General features: G+C 40.8%; 1 protein-coding gene across 6 annotated transcripts in view; it reads right to left on the bottom strand.

Annotated features, from left to right (window-relative positions):
• The window catches only part of SMARCAD1 (SWI/SNF-related, matrix-associated actin-dependent regulator of chromatin, subfamily a, containing DEAD/H box 1), a 53,837-nt gene extending 35,179 nt beyond the window's left edge, over positions 1–18,658 (bottom strand). The window contains exons 1-5 of one of the 6 annotated variants that reach the window (XM_067468594.1): positions 18,242–18,326; positions 15,037–15,161; positions 13,010–13,359; positions 5,874–6,042; positions 2,591–2,774 (exon numbers count right to left, since the gene is read on the bottom strand). In XM_067468594.1, the coding sequence (XP_067324695.1) occupies positions 2,591–2,774; positions 5,874–6,042; positions 13,010–13,268 (612 nt within the window). In that variant the 5' untranslated portion in view covers positions 13,269–13,359; positions 15,037–15,161; positions 18,242–18,326. Of the gene's footprint in view, positions 1–2,590; positions 2,775–5,873; positions 6,043–13,009; positions 13,360–15,036; positions 15,165–17,865; positions 18,169–18,241 lie in introns of those variants that run through there. The other 5 variants (XM_067468592.1, XM_067468593.1, XM_067468591.1 and 2 more) reach the window with 5 other exon arrangements.
• Positions 18,659–19,994: the final 1,336 nt, after the last annotated feature.

Genomic DNA, 19,994 nt, shown 5'->3' with positions numbered 1-19,994 from the left:
TTAGATGCATTTAAACTATATTTAAAAGATCTGAAAAGTAAATTTCTATGCATGGTTACGTGGTTCAAGTGTGTTTAAATTTTATACCATGAAAAATTGATTCTTGCAACATGTATATGTTATGGAAACTACGCAAATTTACAAAAAAATATAACTTGTGTAATTTATTAAAGTTAAAGAAAAGTGAAATGAACAAAAGTTGTATGACTAGCCATGCAAACTCTTATCCATCCTTTTATCTGTCTGTTTGGCTTCTGACACTGTCCACAAACTCAAGCACTTGCCCTTCTGGGCTGATCAAACAGACCAGAGGGGGACTGGCAGAGTGGGTGAAGATGATGGTCAATGCCTCCTTGGAACAAGGCAAAATTCCATTTCCCTAAAAGGAGGAAGATGTGAGACCTATATTTAGAAAGCCATCCCTGAACCCCTCCATAATGAACAACTATTGATCAGTGTCCAACCTTCCCTTTTTGAGCAAGATTTTGGAGCATGTGGTGGCCTCCCAACTGCAGGGATTTCTGGATGAAACAGATTACCTAGACCCATTTCAATCCATTTCAAGCTAGACAGGGGGAGTGTTCCCTGTTGGTTCTCCTGGACCTCTCAGTGACTTTCAATATCATTAACTATGGTATCCTTCTGGGTCATCTTGCTGGGATGAGACTGGGAGGCACTGTTTTACAGTTGCTATGGTCCTTCCTGGGGGGGCCATATCCAGAAGGTGGTGCTCGGAGACTCCTGTTCGAACCCCTGGACATTGTCCTGTGGGGTTCCTCAGGGTTCTGTTTTGTCCTCCATTCTTTTTAACATATACATACAACCGCTGGGAGAGGTCATCTGGAGTTTTGGAATGTGGTGCCACCTATATGCAGATGACACCCAACTCTACTACAGCTAAACCCAAAGAAGCCGCCCTAACCCTAAACCAGTGTCTGTCGTCAGTAACGGACTGGATGAGGGCAGACAAATTGAAATTTAATCCAGACAAGATAGAGGTATTCCTGGTCAACTGGAAGGCAGATCAGGAAATAAGGATCCAGCCTGTGATGGATGGGGTTACACTCCTCCTGAAGACACAGGTCTGCACTTTGGGGGTCCTCCTTGACTCGGCACTGAGCCTAGAAGCCCAGGTATCTGTGGTGGCCAGGAAGGTCGCTGAACAATTAAAACATATGTCCCGACTGAGCTTGTTCTTTGAGAAGTCAGATCTGGCCATAGTGGTACATGCTTTAGTTACAACCTGTCTGGATTACTGTAACAAGCTCTATGTGGAGCTTCCTTTGAAGAGTGTTCAGAAACTTTGGTCTAAAGAGCTGCAGCCAAGTTGCTCACTGGGGCTGGCTACAGGGAGTGGACAACCCCTATGTTGCAGCAGCTCCACTGGCTGCCAGTTTGTTCTGGATGAAAGAGATTGCTACTGGGTGTTGGAATTGGCATTTAGACCTTTATCTATTCCAATGCCATTTTTATCAAAGCCATTATCAATTTCTGATGAGCAACCTGCTTCTGGAGGTTTGATGCCCTCCTTGAGGCTGAGAAAAAAGGTTCTATTTGGAGTAGCCTGGTCCCCAACTTGCAGCAATAAAACTTGAACCATGAAGTCCTATTTTTAACGGCTGTTATAAGTGGAGCACTGCTATAGTAGATGTCCTTTGCCACGTAAGAATGCCTATCCAACAAAGAAACCTTTTTGTGTCAAGAAGAGCAAAGTCTAAAGATAAACGTTGAGGTCATAAAAGTGAAGAAGAGAAAAGAAAGACCTCCAAAGTGAAGAGAAATATATACATACTTTTTAGCAGTACAATACAAAAAGAAAGAAAAACAAATGACTGAAGAAGAAGTAAGAAATACAGCAAGAGACAATCTAAGAAAGAAGATGAAGGCAGATTTTTCTGTATGGTTAGCTACTCAATCACACAGAACGCTCTGAGAGAAGTTACTTCATTGATAGATGAAGAGAAACTGAGGGGTCAGTAGTTCTAGCAAGCTAGAAGATTTCAATAGATGGGGACTCCCATCAAACTATGCAGTTATGGAACATTCTGATTAGGTCATTAAATATTTGTATGAGGCACTGAGAACAAGAACCATTGCTGTCTTTGTCTATCTTTTTAAAAAAAATGTTTGTGACAACTGCTTTGAGAAATAAAGTGACTGGGTAAATATATTAATAAACAAATGCATAAAACATGACATGTAAGTAGAATACCCCCCCCCCCCCTCACCCCAGTTCTTAACCTGCTGAGGGCTGAGAAAAGTGGTATATAAATGAAGTAAATAAAAATAAATATATGTATTGAGAAGGTGACCAAGCCCACAACGGCACAGTGAATTTATAAGACAAGATTTGAAACAATACATCCCAACACATAGCTACATTTTGTCACAATGCTAAATTAGTAATGTAGTGTATATAAGAAGCTTACTTCATATTCTATACAATGTTGCTCAAGTAGACTAAATGAGCCTATCTTCATAACTACAACAAGATTTTTGTGAAATAAATTTGTCTTCAAATATACCAGAGTCCTATGTGTGAGAATGCTCCCTTCAAAACTGGTAAGAATCCAAAATTATATTACTGTACTTGTAATAACTCTTTGTCACTTTTTTGAGGGAAAAGTTCTTTTAGTGTTTGGAGTTTACAGTAGTTTAAATCCTCCTCCTCCTCCTCGTTTTCCTTTATTACATTTGAGCGTTGGGCTGGACCATTGCTACATGGAGATTGTAATGGCTTGTCTCCATCTTCTTCACTTTCAGAAGGTTCAGAACTATCATGTAAGAAGACAACAATTATTAATATCAACATCGTTTTAGTCTAAAGTTGTAAAACTGCATTTTGAAGAAACATACCAATCAACATCTATAAAAATGTAACTTTTGAAAAGATATTGCCATGCCACCAGTCATGTTCTCATGTTGCCTAACTACAAACTTTTATCAAAAAATAGTTTCATCTCTAGCTCAAGAAAAATTTGCATGCCTTTTCTTAATATTTTGATAGCAGTAGATCTAAAGATATACAGTAGCTATATTGTGAAATATATTTGGGTCAATGTTCTAAACATGTACCTGAGACATGCTACCTTGTACAATCACATCTATTCACTTGCACATTCAATAATGCCCTGGGGTACATGAGTGAAACTAGTAAACACAAACCTTTTAGACAAACAAGGATCATTACATGAAATAGAAAAAAAGGGAAAGGTGTACTATTTTAATAGATGGCTCAGGACTGGAAGGATTGTGCATTCGTTTCAGGTAATTATTTTATCAATTCATTCTATGTCATTTCTGGATGTGGGCACAAGGGGAAAATCCCATATCTGCAATTTATAAAACCTTGTCTAACCTAGGGAATTAGTATATAACGCATAGGAATATGTCGTTATTCAAAGGAAAAAGAAAAAAAAAGTCAGGAGCTACTTGAGAAACTTCAAGTCGCTTCTGGTGTGATAGGATTGACCATCTGCAAAGATGTAGTCCAGGGGACACCCGGATGTTTTACTATCCTGTGGGAGGCTTCTCTCATGTCCCCGCATTGGAAGCTGGAGCTTACAGACGGGAGCTAACCCTGTTCCCCAGATTTGAACCGCTGACTTTTCGATCAGCAGTCCTGCCAGAACAAAGGTTTAAATCACTGCATCACTGGGGCCTCCTTCTTAGCAAATAAAAAAGGTCTTTATTTTATTTCTAAGTAAATAAAAAAGATTGTCGAAGGCTTTCATGGCCGGAATCACTCAGTTCTTGTGGGTTTTTTCGGGCTATATGGCCATGTTCTAGAGGCATTTCTCCTGACGTTTCGCCTGCATCTATGGCAGGCTTCCTGCAGACCTCTGAGGAAGCCTGCCATAGATGCAGGCGAAACGTCAGGAGAAATGCCTCTAGAACATGGCCATATAGCCCGAAAAAACCCACAAGAACTGAAATAAAAAAGATCTTGAATATACCAAGATAGAATAGGTGCAAAATAAAAATTTCTCTCTTTTTCATCAGCAGACAGATTTAACAAAAATCAAAAAACATACACACAAAGACACACAACCTAGAAAAATAAAGGAATGAGATGTTCTTTCCCTACAACAACTAGTGTATAACAGCACTGGAAAGCCTGAATTCCTTCAATGTCCAGCAGTGTATGCTATTCTGGCCAATGATACACTAGAACAGGAGCAGCAGACAGCCACAGGTTTCATACCTCTTTGCACTGTAACATCATAAAACATGGAAAAAGGTGTTTTTTAAAGATGTTATGTGCATGTCAATTTGCTTTGGATTTGCCTTGAGAGAAAGTATTCTGTATTTAGGTTAATTGCAAAGGTAACAAGCACTTCCAAAGCTCCATTTGTTTCTCTGAAAAGTTAATGCACAAGTCATTATCTTTTACATCTTTGAATCCTTGAGGGCATGTTAAAATGCACATCTAATTACCAAGCTGTTGTCACTTATAATCTCTTTTTCTTGATGATGTTGTATAAATAGAGAACATAAAAATTATTAGCACATCCAAAATGCGCTCTACAGAATAGGCTGAAGCTTAATTTGTTTTAAAAAAATCAAGCAGTTTTGAAGAATAGTTCTCAAATAATACTATTGTTATTTTCTGAATATTTTATGAAGTTAATACTAAATAAGATTTAAATTCAGAATGAAAAAGATACACACAGATATTAGGAAAGGTTTTTTAAGGTGCACTATTGATTTCAGTATTTTAAAATTCATCCCTTTCCTTTCAAAAGTGTAGAATTCTTGAGGGATGCAATACATTATGTTGTGGGTTGTTGTAGGTTTTTTCGGGCTATATGGCCATGTTCTAGAGGCATTTTCTCCTGACGTTTCGCCTACATCTATGGCAAGCATCCTCAGAGGTAGTGAGGTCTGTTGGAACTAGGAAAAAGGGTTTATATATCTGTGGAATGACCAGGGTGGGACAAAGGACTCTTGTCTGTTGGAGCTAGGTGTGAATGTTTCAACTGATCACCTTGATTAGCATTTGAAGGCCTGGCAGAGCCTGGAGCAATTTTTTGTTGAGAGGTGATTAGATGTCCTTGTTTGTTTCCTCTCTGTTGTTGTGCTGTTCTAATTTTAGAGTGCTTCTAATTTTAGAGTGTTCTAATTTTTAGAAATGCTGGACCACTCCAACAACTACCATGTCAGACTACACAGAGAAGCCATTGAAATCCACAAGCATGTGGACAATTTCAACAGAAAGGAAGAGACCATGAAAATGAACAAAATCTGGCTACCAGTATTAAAAAAACTCTAAAATTAAAACAGCACAACAACTGAGAGGAAACAAACAAGGACATCTAATCACCTCTCAACAAAAGATTGATCCAGGCACTGCCACGCCTTCAAATGCTAATCAAGGTGATCAGTTCAAACATTCATACCTAGTTCCAACAGACAAGAGTCCTTTGTCCCACCCTGGTCATTCCACAGATATATAAACCCATTTAAATCAAGATGCAAATACTCAGTGTCTACATTATTGGGCAGATATATGACTGAATCCCACACTTCAATCAGTGACCCTAAGAAGCATACTGATTAAAAATATCATTTACCATCCAAATCCTATAAATATTTACTCCAAATGAATGCAAGAATGCTTGTTGCTGGATAAGTGAATTCAAGACTGTAGCCTAGTTACTTTTATTATTAACAATTCAAACTTCTACTGAATTCAAGGCATCTTGATGCTGAGTAAGTGAATACAAGACTGTAGCCTTGTTACTTTTTATATTAACAACTGAAGTCGCTATTTGACGAGAAGGAAACATTAAGAAATATGTTGCAGGTACAACTAAAAAGTCGTATTTGATAACAAATGAGCAGATAATAAAAAAGGAATTACAGTGGCTTACATTACGATTATATCCTTCCTTGGAGCAGTGGTCTGCTTTGTATGAGAGGTTTTTGCTGGGATTTCTTCTTCACTTTCAGATGACAATTCAATAACATCTTTTCGATACCTAAAAAAAGATATCCTCGTTGTTCGCTTAGCTTCAGGGGTTTCTGGAACACTGGAATCATCTTGGGAAGCATTGAGAAAGAGAAAGAATATATGTTACACACAAACAGAGCTTATCACAACTGATGCATTAGTAGAAATAATTGTGCTGATCAAAGGTGTGTGTTTATTGCTACTTCAGAATTAAAATTGCTTTATTAAATATTCTATACTTTGGGCCATTTCTTACATATAAACTAACAGTCCAAAATATGTGTTCAAAGCCAGGATGCAAATATGGAAAATAAAATTCTGGCACAAAGCATGCACTGCTGAAAATCTCAGATTACTGAAAAAAAAGTTTCCAAACTCTAAAGTTGTCAGAATAAATACTAGAATTTTTCTTATTAAAATAGATATTTGTCATTAGTAGAAAACCAGCTGATTCCTAATCCATCTAAAATGCAGATGTCGGTTTTTAATCTTAAGAACAGACAAGGATTACCTGGGAAGGAATCCCACTCATTGCAGCACACCAAAATACCTGAAACACTGCTTGAATATCAAGCAAAAAGTGGGTGTTAGAAATAATATAGTACGAAAGGTGACTGGCACAACCAGGGGATCACAACTAGACACAGTGAAAAGATCCGCCCTTGTGCTTTGCTACACTGCTGCTGAATATGCATGCCCAGTGTGGATTACATCTCACCACATTGAAACAGTGGATGTGGCTCTTAATGAAACATGCTGCATTATCACAGGATGTCCATGCTCCACACCACTGGAGAAATTATACTGTTTCGCTAGTATTCCACCACTTGACATCTGCCGGGAAGTAGCAGCCAACAATGAAAGGACCAATGTCAGCATTGACATCTTCAGCCCAACCTCTGTTCAGATATCAGACAGCATCCCAATGTCTTAAATCAAAAAATCGTTTTCTAAGACATACAGAGATACTTGCAGGAACACATCAGCAAGCGAGAGCCCAAAAGTGGCAGGCTAAAACCTCAATCAGTGGCTGAGATCGGATGAGAAACTCCCTCCTAGGCACACAAAAGATTGGGCGACCTGGAAGGCACTGAACAGGCTGTGCTCTGGCACCACAAGATGCAGAGCTAACCTTAATAAATGGGGCTACAAAGTGGAGTCCACAACATGTGAGTGTGGAGAAGAGCAAACCACAGACCACCTATTACAATGCAGTCTGAGCCGTGCCACACGTGCAATGGAGGGCCTTCTCACAGCGACACCAGAGGCACTACAAGTGGCCAGCTACTGGTCAAACGACACTTAGCGTTATGCCTAGTTCTTTTTTAAAAAACAACTTTGTTGGTGTTTTTAAATGCATTTTAACTGTCCCCTCAGCTCACTTCTGACACAATAAATAAATAAATTGGTGGGGTCGGAAGCTAGAGTATGCCTCCACAGGTCTTTGAGAATCGAAGGGCATTCAGTATCTTCTTGGTACTATCAGATCACAGGAGGGAGTCAGAGAGAGAAACAAAAAGGAGATGGTTCCCACAGTATTACCTAAGCAAAACCAGAAAGCTATCTATGGTTATTTTCAAGACTAGAAATATTCTGACCAAGGAGGCAGGTAAGACTAAACAGGAAATAAGGCAACATGCATAGGAAAAAGAGAACAGCTGCAGAAAGGTTTTCCAGTCTGAGTTAAGTTTAGGGGAAATAAATTTAAAACGTAAAACTGCACAAGAGTTACTTGCTGGACATTTCAATAAATATAGAGCTTTCATAACCCTAAACAAGTCCTTCGCATTGAAAATGACTATACATTATAAACTTTGTAAATGAGAGGTGTGACATATTCCTTGACTTGCAGCTGAATATTGCAAAGTGATAACAAGAACGTATAATTGGAGAGATGTACAAGGATGGAGGGACAAATATCAAGAAGCCTCTTGCTAGTTAGTGTACAGTAGATTTTGAATTAGCAAGATGCAACTCCCAGATAGCTGCTCTATTTAGTAGTACAATAAGATTACCATTGTTTATTAGACCTTGGGACCAGACACCTGTTCTTCAATTATTCACTTTACCATTATCAAGACTGAGTAAAGAGACGTTAATTACACTGTGGAATACCTGCATTGGAGTACTCATTAACCCAAGCACTAAGGATAATCACTGCATGAGATATATTCCTAAATCTTGTTTAATTTCCTATTGAATCCATTAGATTTTTTGATACGTTGGCTCAGCATTCAACAACTGATTGCATAGTACGCTCTAATTGGAACTAATTAACAAAATCTCAGTTCATAGCATAGGGAATGGGATTCTAACAGACAGCACAGATTTTAATGTTGCATGAATTTCAGACACACAGTCTGTTCCTAACCCTTAAACCAGGGCTGAATAGGAATGGACTCCAGATACAAGAAGGTAAACACAGTATGACAGTTCAATGGGAAATTCTTATTATAGCCATCTAATATCCAACAGAATTTAACTTGTTGGTTTAAAAGTTACCAAAGCAACTTTTTAAGAGAAGCTCTCCGGTTGCAAAAAACTTAATTGGGTAAGAAAGTGGTATTTACACAGAGGTGTAAAAGTGGTATTTTCCTGGTTTAATTCTGAGTCTCCTATAAAAAGACAAAACTGGTGTGTGTTAAAATCATTCCAACCAAGTGCCACAAAATTAGAAACCTTAATTCTTAAAGTATATTGCATTTTACAAAATCTAAGACGTCATCAAACGTAAGGCGCTCCCTGTTTATAAGCTTCAATTTTAAAAGAGAAACAATTTTCTCAGATTTTTTTTACTTTCCTTTGCATGCACAATACTCCTTTTTGTTTCAATGCAGCTCAATAGTGCAATCTTTCTTGTTGGGTGAGGAGGGGATGCGAAGAAACCTGGAAGTCATCTTGTCTGCATGAGTCTATATTATTAAGTCTATGGGCCCGTTGGGGGCAGAGGAAGCAGCGTGAACAGCCATCTGGCTGAGGATAACATCTCTCAGGAGTAACAGGTGGTTTTGGAGTGAGTATGTATTCTGAGGCCCTTTAAACTGGAAAAGTGCACCTTAGATTTAAGGAAATGTCACATATTTGGGCCTAAATAAAATTTCTTGGAATTAAGGCTACTCTGATTGATTGAGATGATATTTATTGGGTTTATGAAACTTGCAATATCAGAACTTGGCAGTCAAAAGTTTAAAAAGAGCAGTAGCTAGAAATGTTTCTGCTCATAGCTCAAAAACCAAATAATTGACTTGTCTTCTATAAGTGAAAACAGTCAGATACACACCTGTTTGTTCAGTAAAGATTCTAGCCAATATTTTTTTTAATAATCATTACAGAGGGGGAAAGGGCCCCTCTAAGTTTTAGAGTATTTTTTTCCCAACAGAGAAAGACAATGAGGGGAATTTAAGGCACAACTTAATCAAGCTCCAGTTTTCCAAAGGCATCTAGCCTGATAGTGTACACTTTGATGGGTGTTTCCTGAGAACAAAATCAGAAGGCAGGGGTTGGACTGGATGGCCCACGAGGTCTCTTCCAACTCAATGATTCTGTGTCTTACAGCCTCACTGCTTAAGTTCATTTTAGGGAGAGTTGTGAAGTGACCAAATAACTTCTACATCTTAATTATATTCTCTGCCACCAGTGAGAACATGCCCTCCCCGTTAGCAGAGTAATTCAGGGCAAAACAGAAAACTATGGTTAATTAGAGACAACACCATTTTATGAGATAAAAAAGGGAGAGCAGAAAGGAATATGTGTGTTAGTCTTCATAGGGGCTTATGTGTGTGTGAGGAACACTTGAGAAACTGCACGTCGCTTTGGGTGTAAGAGAATTGGCTGTCTGCAAAGATGATGACCAAGAGATGCCCACATGTTTTAATGTTTTACCATCCTTGTGGGAGGCTGCTCCCATGTTCCCACATGGGGAGCTGGAGCTGACAGAGGGAACTCATCCATGCTCTCCCCGAATTCGAACCTCCAACCTGTCGGTCTTCAGTTCTGCCCTTTACCATCCTTGTGGGAGGCTGCTCTCATGTTTCCACATGGGGAGCTGTAGCTGACAGAGGGAACTCATTTGTGCTGTCCCCAAATTCGAACCTCTGACCTGTTGGTCTTCAGTCCTGCCGGCACAAGGGTTTAACCCATTGTGCCACGGGGGCTCCCCTACATAGGGTTAAGCAGATATATAATTTCAGTAGGTTCTTGAAACAAAGCTGTGGCACACACACACAGATACACACACAGATACACACACAGATACCAAAAACCAGGGATACACAATTCCTATTATATACAATAGCATATTAAAATGGTGTAATTAATATAAAAATTGTAACATAAAAAGTTTTAAAAATATTTTTAAGTTGTGGATGGTTGAATCCATGGATGCCAAAGGCTGCCTGTATCAAAACACAGCTATTGGCACATTCTTGTTTTCACAGCCTAATTTGTGAAAGATGCCTCAGGTTCCTTTTTCTGCTTACTGAGGAACAAATTGGATGATATAATGAGGAGGAGGAAAGCTTGTAGAATCTGTTATCTTAAAAGCACTCAAAGAATTTTAGAGGAAATGCGTTATCTCCAGTAAAGAAGAGGACTGTGATTTTCAAAAAAGTATTTTGAAGAATAAAACCTTGAACAATTTAGAACACAGTCGAAGTAGCAACCTTCCCCTTATTGTTCTGCCTATGAAAATTATGATGTACCAGGGAGATATGTAATAAACCCTAGTTTCACAGTATATATTAATATATAAGGACTTTTAAATCAGGGTGTAAGGAATTTTTAATTCTTATAAGCTATTACATATTTTGGTCTTATAGTACATTTTGTAATTCACCTTGGGATCATTCTACATTGACTGATGCATATATTCCAGACCCAAAGACACACAATTATTTTGACTTAACAGAGTCCTACATCCAAGGAGATAATGCACCTACTCATCCCTGAAAAGAAATCTTAAAATGTGTTGTTGAAGGATTACGTGGCCGGAATCATTGAGTTGCTGTGAGTTTTCCAGGCTGTATGGCCATGTTCAAGAAGCATTCTCTCCTGATGTTTCGCCCACATCTATGGCAGGCATCCTCAGAGGTCAAGTCTGTTGGAAGTTAGGCAAGTGATGTTTATATATATATGTTGAATATCCAAGGTGGGAAAAAGGCAAGTTTGAGGAAAGCGTGAATGTTGCAATTGGCCACCATGATTACATTTAATGGCCTTGCCGCTTCAAAGTCTGGCTGGTTGCTGCATTAAACAACTCTAAAATCAGGACAGCAAATAAAGAGAAGCACTAAAAAAACAGGGGAAGTCCAGACAATAATCAATCAGGGCCAGCTAACACCTCGCAACAAAGGATCTCCCTAGGTAGCAACCAGCCAGAGTTTGAAGCTGCAAATCAATGCTAATCAAGGTGGCCAATTACAATATTCTCACTTGGCTCAAACAGACAAGAGTTCTTTTTCCCACCCTGGACATTCCATAGATATATAAACCTGGAACATGGCCATACAGCCCAGAAAACTCACAGCAACCCAAATCTTAAAATGTTTCTTATAAATAAACAAAACAACCTGATGCAAAAATCTCACAGAACAGCAGAATGATGGAAACTGTAGTAATGAGAGATGGTGCTCTGGACTAATAAAACAATAAATAACCTTTTCACTGTTTGCCAGTAGCCAGGGAATAAGAAAGAATAATCTCTGGTTGGCAGATTTATACTGCTAAACACTACCTGACTAGTATTATTTGGCTCTTCCCAAGAAATGTAGCAAAACAAACAAGGAATGCTTCTAGTCAACTGTCTACTTATGGAGACCCTTTTTCATAGGATTTCTTAGTCATGGGGTTCTCAAACTAAGGCCCGGGGGCCGGATACGGCCCTCCAAGGTCATTTACCCGGCCCTCGCTCAGGGTCAACCTAAGTCTGAAACGACTTGAAAGCACACAACAACAATCCTATCTCATCAGCCATAAGCAGGCCCACACTTGAAATACTATTGTTTATATTTGTTAAAATTGTTCTTCATTGTAATTATTGTATTGTTTTTAAGTGTTTTTACACTACAAATAAGATATGTGACGTGTGCATAGGAATTCATTCTTTTTTTCCCTTCAAATTATAATCTGGCCCTCCAACAGTTTGAGGGACTGTGACCGGGTCCTCTGTTTAAAAAGTTTGAGGACCCCTGTCTTAGACCATGAATATTCAAATATGGTTTTGCCAGTTTCTTCATTTGAAATATAGCCTATAGCACCTAAGATTCCAACCACTAACCAAGGCTAATCTTGCTTAGCTTCCAAGATCAGACATGATCTGTTGCTTTGAAGGCATTTAGATATCTAACAAAGAACACATCTAACAGTAAAAGTGTATTTACTACACCTAAGATTCATTGTCAGTATCCCATCCAACTACCAACCAGGGCTAACGCTGCTTCACTTCCAAGAACAGACATGATCTGTTGTTTGAGGGAATTTAGACATCCAACAAAGAACCCACCAAACAGTAAAAGTGTATTACTACACCTGAACTAAGGCTGCTAGCTTGCTGCTTTCTATCAAGTCAAGAAGTTGTGTGTGTGTAAATAAAGTTCTAGCTTTCCAATTTCAGTGAAAGGAGAGAGAGAGAGAGAGAGAGAGAGCACATTATCAATGAACCGTGATTTTTGAAAGCTGTGTAAACAAAACATGGGGAAGAAATGATAATAGTGGATGCCTACAGTGAAATCAGAAAGCATATTTAATTTAACAATATTTAATTTAACAATATAATCAATTAAAATGTTTTCAGCCCATATTACCTTATAAGGCATGTGGATAGGTTTACATTTACATCCCAAACACTTTAATGTAAACAAAACATTTTAATTTGATGCTAGAATGCCACCTGGGCTCTACAGAGTGGTTGTGTGGGCATTATAACACAGTGGGGATATTACAGCACAGGTGGCCTTCCTTCATCCCTCAATTGCCGGACACAAAGTAGGGTCTCTCCAACCAACATAAATCTCTGGGAGATTTTTTATTTTCTTATGAATTGGATAAAGCAGAACTTACCAGTTTTCTCTGACACATCTGATGTTGGAGTGGACGACCTATTATCACGACTAATAACATCATCATCTTCCCTATCATTAGCAGCAGCAGCATGGTCTTCTGAAGCAGAAGAAAGAGAACCATCCTTATCTACAGCATCCAAAGATGAAGAAGAGGTAGCCTCCTCCTGATCTATAGGAAGGCGAGGAGATGGAGAATCCCTTCCTCCCATTTTTGCTTTCTTTTCAAAGCGAAAGCGGTCTAGATTGAACGAACTCATTATTTCAGTTTTTAACTTTTGCCAGAGTTTAGGGAGTTGAATTTTAGAATTCCTGGGGGAATGTTACAAGCACCATATAGCTCAAGAATATCTGGAGAGAGAGAAAAAGAAGGGTGTGGGCAGAAAAGACATGACAGAAGTTGAGTGAATGAAGGACATCCCTTATTACAATACCCAATAACTTAAAATATCAGTCAATATAATCTATTTATATCTACTATTTCCATCTGTTTTCTCCAACTGAAGTGCATCTATCAGTAGACTGATGGTGGACAAATCTACACCATTCCTGCAAATTTTGCTGTCAGAGTGCTAGTTCACTATATGACCCTGATGTGAAAGTAGACCAACTGAAATTACATCCCAACTCAGTGAAATGTACAATGATGCAAGGAGAACATGGATGCCCATTATACAGGAAAATTATGTTTATCTGCTATCTTTGCTCAAACTCCTGTCATTTGACATGTATATCATTGGTTGGCAAAAATATATCATAGAAACCAGCACACAATATACTATTTCAGCTTCTCAACAAATATTTATATGGACACGCACTACAACTGTATTGCCATTATATGCTACAGAAGGCTATTCTTTAGCTATTGTGATGTTCCAAATGGTGGGAAATGCCCTGAAACTTTATTTTTCTAGAGCATTTTGCTGGGATATTAAAAACCATTAAAACAACAGTCCAGGTTCTTTTCTGGAATTTTGAAACCCATAACACTCCCAAATCCAAAGCTTTCTGGATGGGTGGCCAATAGTGACACCTTTGGTTCCATATTCACATTTTGCTTCATTTAATAAATTATCTTAAAATCTTGATTAGAAATATCATCAGGCCATGCGTATATTATGTATATAAAACATAAATGAATCCCATGTCATCTTGGGTACCACTGCCAAGATATTTCATTATGCATATATATGCAAATATGTACATAATACAAGTATTCCATTTTTTTAAAAAAAATCCTAAATCCAAAACACTGTTTGTCCCAAACATTTTGGATAAGTGATACTCAACCTGAACTATCACATAACTAAATTTGCAGGTTCAGATCTTCTTTCCTTGAAACATCCTAGACCCTGGAAATCTCAGCCACCATTTTTACAATGGTACTGCATCCTCACGACTAAGGAAAATGTGCGTAATTATTTTACAATAGGCTTTGTAAATGCAGGGCTTCATATTCCTTGACACATTCCGCATATTCAACACCCTTACATGCCTTCAATAGGTGTATCTGCACTATAGAATGAATGCAGTCCAAAACCAGTTTAACTGAAATGGCTCAATGCTTACGAAATCAAGGAAGTTGTAGTTGTGCAGGGGCATTAGTCTTCTCTTCAAAAGAGTGTCAGTACTTCACCCAGAGTACCACAGCCTTGTGCCAGACCAGTTAAAGTGGTGTCACGCTGCATGACTTCTATAGTGTAGATAATAGACCCTGGGACTCTATACAGCAGGCATGTTAGGAATTGTGGGAGTTGACTTGGAGGGTCGAAGTTTGCCCATGCCTAGTATATATTCATATATAAGTTTAGAAACTTTAATCAAAATATCAGTGTAAAAAACCTGGGTCAGATTACTCAGTTTCATAGTATGAAAGAGTCCTTACTGGAATGGAAACTGCAAATCCCTTGTATGTGAGATCTACACTGATATAGAAACCAACTTTTCATTTAAGACTTTTTATACAATACAACTCCCATGCTACAGCAGCTCCACTGACTCCCAGTTCGCTATCATGCTGGCTGTTACCTTTAAAGCCCTAAATGGTTCGGCTCCAGACTACCTGATCATCCGTTTCGCCTCATATGAACCTGCCCGGACACCGCATTCATCAAATGAGGCCCTCCTCTTGGTCGTGCCTGGCCCAAACCTGGCTGCTGGGGACGAGAGAGAGGGCCTTTTTTGCAACTGCTCAACACTTCTGGAACTCTCCCCCAAAGGAGATTAGAATGACCCCCATGCTCCCCTCTTTCAGAAAACAACTATAAACTTACCTATGATCCCAGGCTTATAGAAAATCAAAAGTTTGAATATCTGGCTTTCCACACAATTAATGTCTATGGTTAGGGCTTTAATGATGGTTTTTAATTTACTGATCTGGATTTTAATCTTGCGTTTAATTGCTCCTGTGAATCATGTTTTATTGATTTGTTATTATGCTTAGTTATGATAAATTGTTTATATTAATTATTTGTATTTTAACTTGATTATGCATTTGTATTTTTATTATGTATTTGTGTGGCATCAAATGGTTGCCATCTATGTTGTAAGCAGCCCTGAGTCTCCAAGGGGAGATATAAATAAAGTTTGATTGATTGGTAATACCAAAGCTCCACTTGAGTCCTGCTGTGCTCTGTGGACTAGTTTAATAATAATAAGCTTTATTTATATCCCGCCCCCTCTCCCCGAAGGAACTTGAGGCGGCTTACAGCAAAACAAAGGAATACATGATGTAACAAATAAACAATATAACACAGACAATAATCACATATTGATTAATAAAACAGAACAGCTAAATAAATCAACAGCTTAAAACATTATTTAACCCTCTAAAAACAGTACATATATAAACATCACTTAAAACCAGCCAATTCCTATTATCAGGGTATCCATCATTATAAGCTATAGCCTGAATATCCATACAAAAGCCCTACCTGATAAGGTGGTTTATATTCTTAGCCATTAGTTTAAATACCCTTGCCTTTTTAATGGTCGTTTAATTACATATTCAGTCTGCCCTGTGGTTTTAGAAAGAGGTAAAGCAGTAACCCTGCAAAGAGAAGTCCGATCCCTTTCCTGAGATCCCACCCTTTTCCAAGGATCCTATCCTGCCCTGACATTATTTTCAAGCAATCACCATTTCTTTTCCACCCTGAGTCCCTTTGGGAGCATAGGGTGGTAAGTAAATAAAGTTTTTTTATCATCATCATCCTCCTCCTCCTCCTCCTCCAGACTCTTGTGACAGAACATGGAGGCGACAAAAGAGGAGCAATCTTTCTTCTCAAGAATTCCCTCAGACATCTGCCTGTATGGTACCTTAACTCAGTCTGACACTATGCCATGGATTTGAAAATTCTGCAGTGAATTTTAAATACAGAATTTTTATTCATTTGCCGATATAAAAGAACCTCAAGATAGCTTCCTGTGAAGCCCACAAAGGTAGTGGCACCAGGAACACCAAATCTGTTGGTGTGTGTGTGGGGGGGGGGGGGGGGGGGGGATTCCCCATTGGCAGACAGGTTATTTTTAATTTTGACTACTTGCACTTGGTGTGTGTGTGTGGGGGGGGGGTGACATTTCTCCTCCATTATTATTTAAATACCTTTAAATCTGAAGATTGCTACAAGCCCAATGTCTACTTCGGAATCATAGGATCACAGAGTTGGAAGAGACCTCATGGGCCAGCCAGTCCAACCTCCTGCCAAGAAGCAAGAAAATTGCATTCAAAGAACCCCTGACAGATGGCCACCCAGCCTCTGCTTAAAAGCCTCCAAAGAAGGAGCCGCCACCACATTCCAGGGCAGAGAGTTCCACTGCTGAACAGCTCTCAGTTCAGAAGTTCTTCCTAATGTTCAGGTGGAATCTCCTTTCCTGTCATTTGAATACATTGTTCTACGTCTCCAAGGCAGAAGAAAGCAAGCTTACTCCCTCCTCCCTATGACTTCCCCTCACAAGTTCTTCCTAATGTTCAGGTGGAATCTCCTTTCCTGTAGTTTGAAGACATTGTTCTACATCCTAGTTTCCAGGGCAGCAGAAAGCAAGCTTACTCCCTCCTCCCTATGACTTCCCCTCACATAGTTATACATGTCCATCATCATGTCTCCTCTCAGCCTTCTCTTATGGAGCCCCTTGTGGAGCAGTGGGTTAAACCCCTGTGCCAGCAGGACTGAAGACTGACAGATCACAGGTTCGAAGCCGGGGAGAGGCGGATGAGCTCCCTCTATCAGCTCCAGCTCCTCATGAGGGGACATGAGAGAAGTCTCCCACAAGGATGATAAAAACATCAAATCATCCAGGCGTCCCCCGGGCAATGTCCTTGCAGATGGCCAATTCTCTCACACAGGAGTCACTCCTGACACGGCCAAAAGCCTTCTCTTATGGCGGCTAAACTTGCCCAGCTCTTTAAGCTGCTCCTCATAGGGCCCTCCTTCTCTTCATTCTCTCCTGTGGAAGTGTGAATAGTTCAGACTGTCTGCATTTTGATATTCCAGAGGGCTCAAATACAATATTTCTCATATCATTTAGCACAGTTCTAACACAGTGGTTCTCAACCTGTGGGTCTACAGATGTTTTGGCCTACAACTCCCAGAAATCCCAGCCAGTTTACCAGCTGTTAGTGGTTTTTAACCAGTGGTTCTCAACCTGTGGGTCTACAGATGTTTTGGCCTACAACTCCCAGAAATCCCAGCCAGTTTACCAGCTGTTAGTGGTTCTTAACCAGTGGTTCTTAACCTGTGGGTCTACAGATGTTGGCCTTCAGCTGTTAGGATTTCTGGGAGCTGAAGGCCAAAACATCTGTAGACCCACAGGTTGAGAACCCCTGTTCTAACTGATAATACAGGATGTGCCTCAATCTACCTTGGAGTCCCAGCACCTCCACATCTCCTTTCCCTGCGGCGCCTTCTTCTCCTTCCCACAATCCAACCGGGGCCGAAATCTGTTAACTCTCCTCCTCCTCTTCTCCACAATCTCCATTTCCTTTCCTTTCCACCATTTTTAATTCTTCCCTCACATTCCAACTGACTGAAAGGACGACATCCGCTCAGAATCTGCTCGTCCTAACTCCCCCCCTTTCTCTCGCCTCTCAAAGAAGGAGCAGAAGGGTGTGTGAAAGAGAACCATTAGACAAAGGGAAAAGAGGAACCGGGGGCATAAAGGCCTCTCATCTCTCTCTCTGTGTGTGTGTCTCCCTCCTCCTCCTCCTCCTCTTCCGCCCAGTGTAGTTTCTCCTTACCCCGCCCCCACGCCGAGGAGGCCCTCTCAGTGCCGGCACCGGCAAAGCGGCGAGGAAGGAAGCAGCAGCAGCAGGAGGAGGAGGAGGAGGAGGCACCCGGCAATGACGACACACTCAGGCGACGAAAGGGGGAAAAAAAAGCAAGCTCTGTGAGGATTCTGAGGCGCTTAGTAATGACCTCACTCAATGGGATTCCAGAAAACAGAAAAAAAGGGGATCGTGAGGGAAAGGAGGCGCGCGCGGTGATGACGCACGCCGCTTCGGGGAGGGAGGGAGCAGGGAGGGGTGTTCTTGGCCAACAAGAACAAAAGAGAGAAAAAAGGGAGTGAGGTTCTACATGGATGGGCACGCGCAGGCTGCACTGCGCAGGCGCGTCAGCTGAGCGGCGCGCGGTTCGCTTGCCCCTGCGCATGCGCCACAGGTGAGGCTGCTTTCTTGCCCAGCGCCAGGCGAGGTGCATCCTCTCTCTCTCTCTCTCTCTCTCTCTCTCTCCCCCCTTTCTCTCTCTCCTCTCTCTCTCCCCCCTCTTTCCCTCCCTCTCTCTCTCTCCCTCCCTCCCTCTTTCTCTCCCTCCCTCCCTCTCTCCCTCCCTCTGTCCCTCCCTCTCTCTTCCTCTCTCTCTCCCTCCCCCCTCTCCCCCCTCTCCCTCTCCCTCCCTCCTCTCTCTTTCTCTCCCTCCCTCTCTCCCTCCCTCCCTCCCTCCCTCCCTCTCTCCCTCCCTCTGTCCCTCCCTCTCTCTTCCTCTCTCTCTCCCTCCCCCCTCTCCCCCTCTCTCTCTCCCTCCCTCCTCTCTCTTTCTCTCCCTCCCTCCCTCTCTCTCTCCCCCCTCTCTCCCTCTGTCCCTCCCTCTCTCTTCCTCTCTATCTCCCTCCCCCCTCTCACCCCCCTCTCTCTCCCTCCCTCTCTCTCCCCCCCCTCTCTCTCCCCCTCCCTCCCTCTCTCCCTCCCTCTCTCTCTCTCCCCTCTCTCTCCCTCCCTCTCTCCCTCCCTCCTCTCTTTCTCTCCCTCTCTCTCTCCCTCTCTCTCTCTCCCTCCCTCTTCCTCTCTTTCTCTCCCTCCCTCTTCCTCTCTTTCTCTCTCTCCCTCTCCCCCTCTTTCTCTCTCACTCTCCCTCCCCCCTCTCTCTTTCTCTCCCTCTCTCTCTCTCTCTCCCTCCCTCTTTCTCTCTCAGTCTCCCTCCCCCCTCTCTCTTTCTCTCCCTCCCTCTCTCTCTCCCTCTCTAGGACAGGTTTATCATTATGGGTTTGTTGTAGGTTTTTCAGGCTCTAGGACCATGTACTAGAAGCATTCTCAGAGATTGTGAGGTCTGTGGGAAACTAATAATAATAATAATAATAATAATAACTTTTATTTGTACCCCACTACCATCTCCCCAAGGGACTCGGTGTGGCTTACATGAGGCCAAGCCCACAATACATCAATAAAACAATCAATACAATTCATATAAATCACATAAACAAACAAAAAAGGCAATATTTATCTATTTATTATTTATTTATTTCAAGGTTTTATATACCGACCCTCTCACCTTCAAAGAGGGATTCGGACTGGTTCACAACATGTGTTAACATACAAAAAATATACAATAACAACACAATGCCACTTCATTACACGATTAAAATATCAGCACCATACACATTAAAACATTATCATCCCAGTTAAAAGAGCCAAGTCGTCCGACACCATCACAATCCCATTCATCATCCTCCTTTCATGTGGGCAAAGAATTAAATCACTTGTCAAATGCCGCGTT

This window comes from Anolis sagrei, chromosome 5, assembly GCF_037176765.1.
Source record: "Anolis sagrei isolate rAnoSag1 chromosome 5, rAnoSag1.mat, whole genome shotgun sequence".
Taxonomy (NCBI): domain Eukaryota; kingdom Metazoa; phylum Chordata; class Lepidosauria; order Squamata; family Dactyloidae; genus Anolis; species Anolis sagrei.
This window is presented reverse-complemented; position numbering and strand designations above follow the sequence as displayed.